We start from the raw sequence: 5,000 nt of genomic DNA, 5'->3' as shown, positions 1-5,000 counted from the left end.
ATAAAATCTCTCTCTCTCTCTCTCTCTCTCTCTCTCTCTCTCTCTCTCTCTCTCTCTCTCTCTCTCTCTCTCTCTCTCTCTCTCTCTCTCTCTCTCCGCAGCTGAGTGCCAACGTGCTGATCTTCCTGTGCACCAACATCATTGGGATCTGCACGCACTATCCCGCAGAGGTGTCCCAGCGGCAAGCCTTCCAGGAGACGCGCGGCTACATCCAGGCCAGACTGCACCTGCAGAGGGAGAACCAGCAACAGGTACAGTACACACACGCACAAACCATGCATACGCAGGCAGGCACACATGGACACACACATGTGCGCACGGACACACACACACACACATGCACACACACACATACACACACACACACATACACACACACACACACACACACACACACACACACACACACACACACACACACACACACACACACACACACACACACTCAAACTAGACTACAGAGGGAAAGGCAGCAACACACACACATACACACACACACACACACACACACACACACACACACACACACACACACACACACACACACACACACACACACACACACACACACACACACTCACACACTCACACACACATAAAGAGACACAAACAAGACTACAGAGGTACAGCCAGCAACACACACACGCGCACACAAACACATACATGAAGACACACACATGCAGACACACACACGCAAATGAATACATAAGGTGGCTACATCCAGACCAGACTACAGAGCGAGAACCAACAGCAAGTACATACAGTATAGACAGCATATGCACACATAGGCAAGTACACACAGTATAGACAGCATATGCACACATAGGCATGTACACAAACATAGCTACAGACAGAGCAACACACCACAGGAGCCATTGCTACCTACAGTACTCCTACAGATGGAGCTCTAGCCACAAACATACCAGTACACCTTTATATACACCTACATACACTCACTGGCCACTTCATTAGGCACACCTGTTCAACTGCTCATTGGTGCAAATTTCAACTGAATGCAGTTGGGCATGTAGACATGGTCAAGACGATCTAATGCAGTTCCAGCTGAGCATCAGAATGGGGGAGGAAAATGTTACCTGGTCTAATGAGTCTCAATTTCTGCTGCAACGCTGGAAGTTAAGGGTCAAAATTTGGCGTCAATGGGGGCGCTGTGGCGCAATGCGCTAAGCTCCCCACATTTGGGCTTTCATGCCCATGGGGATCCCGGTTCGAGTCAGGACAGGGTCATTTCCCAATCCTACCCCATCTCTCTCTCCCACTCACTTCCTGTCAGCATCTCATCTATCCTGTCGATAAAGGCAAACGTTTAAAAAAGAAAAAATCGGCGCCAACAACATGAAAGCATGAATCCATCCAGTCCTTTATCAACAGTGAAGCCTGGTGGTGTAATAGTGTGGGGGATATTGTCTAGCACACTTTGGCCCCCTTAGTACCAATTCAGTATTGATGCAGCAATGCCACAGCTTACCTGAGTATTGTTACAGGCAGAAAAAGCATTTCTGAAGGCAAAAAGGGGTAAACGTAGTACAAACGTATATCACTCCCTTTTCTGAATAAGAAGACCATGAAATCCAGTCAAAGATCTCAAGGATGGTACTGCGTTGTGACTGATGCATCTGATGGTTGTGTCAAATGCAAAGACTAATCCTTCTTTTCACATCTACTGGTCTTTTTCACCCCATAATTTCCTCTCATCTCTCATCAATGGTGTGACACTCATTTCATTAATGGTGTCTCAACATTCACTGTTTCTCAACACTCTTTCTCTCTCTCACACACACACCCTCTCTCTCTCTCTCTCTCTCTCTCTCTCTCTCCTTCTCTCCCTCTCTCTCTTTCTGTTCTCACTTCTCACTCACATTTTTCAGGAGCGTTTGTTGCTGTCGGTGTTGCCAAGGCACGTAGCCATGGAGATGAAGGCTGACATCAACGCCAAAAAGGAAAACATGATGTTCCACAAGATCTACATCCAGAAACACGACAACGTCAGGTCTGCTAGCATGGCACTCTCTCCTCTCCTCTCCTCTCCTCTCCTCTCCTCTCCTCTCCTCTCCTCTCCTCTCCTCTGCTCTCCTCTCCTCTCCTCTCCTCTCCTCTCACTGCCTCTCCTCGCCTCTCCTCTACTCTCCTCTCCTCGCCTCTCCTCTCCTCTCCTCTCCTCTCCTCTCCTCCCCTCTACCCCTCACCAACACACTCTCGCTGCACACATACTCTGTACAATCCCTCTCCTCCCTCTCACCTCCTGCTATACACATTCATACACATACGGTACACACGCGTACACACTCACACACACACACCAAAGCAGCATGCTCCTCTTCTAACTTGTTGTATGTTTTGTATATTTCCTGAGCACAGTTTGTATCTGCTATAGTGATCCTGGCTCTGATTATGTCCTCGTTTGTTAGTCGCTTTGGTTATAAAGCGTCTGCCAAATGCAATGTAATGTAATGTACGTTTGTACAGTAAGTGGACATTGTGTACACATAATGTGTGGTGTGTGCCCTTGGACAGTGTGGCTGGCACCTTCTATCCATAGTGGTTGTTGTCCAGACAGCACAGTGTGTACAGACGGACGGGCAGGCCTCATTAGCACGTGTCAGGAAGTCATTAGGAAAAGCACATTACACAAGGAGGCATCACCCAATCACACTCACTCACTCACTCACTCACTCACTCACTCACTCACTCACTCACTCACTCACTCACTCACTCACTCACTCACTCACTCACTCACTCACTCACTCACTCACTCACTCACTCACTCACTCACTCACTCACTCACCCAATAACTCTCTCTCTCTCTCTCTCTCTCTCTCTCTCTCTCTCTCTCTCTCTCTCTCTCTCTCTCTCTCTCTCTCTCTCTCTCTCTCTCTCTCTCTCTCTCTCACCCTCTTTCACTCACTCACTCACTCACTCACTCACTCACTCACTCACTCACACTCAGTCAGCACACCCACTCATTTGCACACCCTCTCTCTCTCTCTCGCTCTCTCTCTCTCTCACACACACACACACACACTCATGCACACACACACGCATGCACATGCACATGCACACACACGCATGCACATGCACATGCACACTCACGCACAAACACACACTCACACTGACTCATTCACTCACTCACTTACTCACTCTCACACACCCCTCTCTCTCACTCCCATTCTCTCCATCACAGACTGCATTTACATGCACTTAAGAGTGTACAGCATATCTTAGTTTTCATCAAACTCAGTCAGCATACAGTGTTTACATGGAGGGCAGAGTTATTGGTTGATTAATGTTCCTGTTAACATGGAAAACACTACAGTAGTGTAGCAATGTCTTCTTCCATTAACCCATTGATGCCTAAAGCACCTGCAAAAAACGCCTGCTGAATGCCTAAGCCCTTGTTTGGAAAGTTGCCCTCAGCCTATAAAAACCTTAATATCTTAGCCTCTGATGCACATAAAAACATCAAATAAGTTGCAATTAAACCCCAAGACGCTCATCTTGCATTAGAATGTGTTAATTCAGCTGTAACATACCCACATTTTTATTAAAAAAGCTAAAATATCAAGACTGAATGCAGCGTATATGTGTCTCCAGGCATCAAAGGGTAAACAACACATACGAGTCATCAGGCATCACTGGGTTAAAGCACTTCTCTCGGTGTATGTGAACATGCATCAGTATCCCGGTTTCTTTCAGGGTACTCCAGCTAGCTAGCACATCCCCATTTCTCAGAATCCTGGATAAGGGACAGTACCCTTTTAGTCCCAAGAAAGCAGAGGATGTGCGCACATCAGTGGCACAGGTGCTGCACAAAACAAGATAACTTAAAGAAAATAATACATGCCTGTTATATGCTCCCAGTTATTTAAAGGTGCACTGTGTAGGATGGTGGCCAGAGTAGGTATTGCAACTCTGCTGCCCATTGAAACTAAGCTGCCTTTTACCAAATTTGATATTTTCATAAATATTTACTAAGTAATAAACTAATGTTTACCAGTATGACCAAAGTACAGTATGTTTTGCAGCTAAAAATGTCTATTTCTGGACATTTAAAATGGTGGAGCATGGAGAAGATCCCTCTTTTCATGTATGAAAAGTCTAACTTTGCCAGTCATAATGAATGCTCAGAATGTGATGCTGGTGGTAAATATTTGTGGAAAAAGCTAACATTTGTGAATGGGCAGCATGATTTCTGGAAAGAAACTGCTAAAAACATTACACAGTGCACCTCTGATGGCATGACTTTTCAGACGCTCAGTCCTCCTAGGATTACATTTCTGGGTGCATATACAGTAGCAGTGTTTTTATTATAATACCCTTTCATCCAGTTTGGCAAAAGGTGTTTACATTCACAAATGTAAAGTCAAGAGTGTTCAGGATCATATTCAGGATACTGGAGCGTATGCATGGTAGTTGTCGATGGTATTGAGCATTGCCGTTGCCAACCTTCTGTGCCATTAACTGCTTCTACTGGCCTCATCTACACAGATTTCCGCAGTTGGTGTTTCGTTTTTTTTGTCGTCATTCCTCTCCTTTTCTCTTCTCTGGTTCTCCTCTCTCGTCCTTTCCTCTCTCTTTTTTTCTTCTCCATTCTTTTGCTTCTCTTCTCCGTCTTTCTTGATTTCCTCTCATTTCCTGCGCATCTTCCTCCGTGTATGCCGCTCTGCACTGTCTTCTTTCTCCTCTTCCTCTTTTTCTCTTCAGTCTATCTATTCCTTTACTCCTCCTGCTACTGCTATTCCCTCTGCTCTCACCCCTCCCTCACTCCTCTTCACCTCTGCCTCTCTGTTTCCCTCTGTGCTATTATTTCTCTCTGTGTTTCTGTTTCTCTGTATCTGCCTCTCTGTCTCTGTCTCTCTGTCTCTCTCTCTCTCTCTCTCTCTCTCTCTCTCTCTCTCTCTCTCTCTCTCTCTCTCTCTCTCTCTCTCTCTCTCTCTCTCTCTCCCTCCCTCCCTCCCTCCCTCCCCCTGGGGTAGTGTGGAGTG

At 46.1% G+C, this 5,000-nt stretch overlaps 1 protein-coding gene across 2 annotated transcripts in view; it reads left to right on the top strand.

The window, feature by feature from the left end:
* Positions 1–5,000, top strand: part of adcy6a (adenylate cyclase 6a) — a 115,928-nt gene that overhangs the window by 72,938 nt on the left and 37,990 nt on the right. For both annotated transcript variants that reach the window (XM_063208108.1, XM_063208107.1), the window contains exons 4-5: positions 102–251; positions 1,887–2,008. In XM_063208108.1, the coding sequence (XP_063064178.1) occupies positions 102–251; positions 1,887–2,008 (272 nt within the window). The remainder of the gene's footprint in view (positions 1–101; positions 252–1,886; positions 2,009–5,000) is intronic.

This window comes from Engraulis encrasicolus, chromosome 10 (assembly GCF_034702125.1).
Source record: "Engraulis encrasicolus isolate BLACKSEA-1 chromosome 10, IST_EnEncr_1.0, whole genome shotgun sequence".
NCBI classification, from domain to species: Eukaryota; Metazoa; Chordata; class Actinopteri; order Clupeiformes; family Engraulidae; genus Engraulis; species Engraulis encrasicolus.
This window is presented reverse-complemented; position numbering and strand designations above follow the sequence as displayed.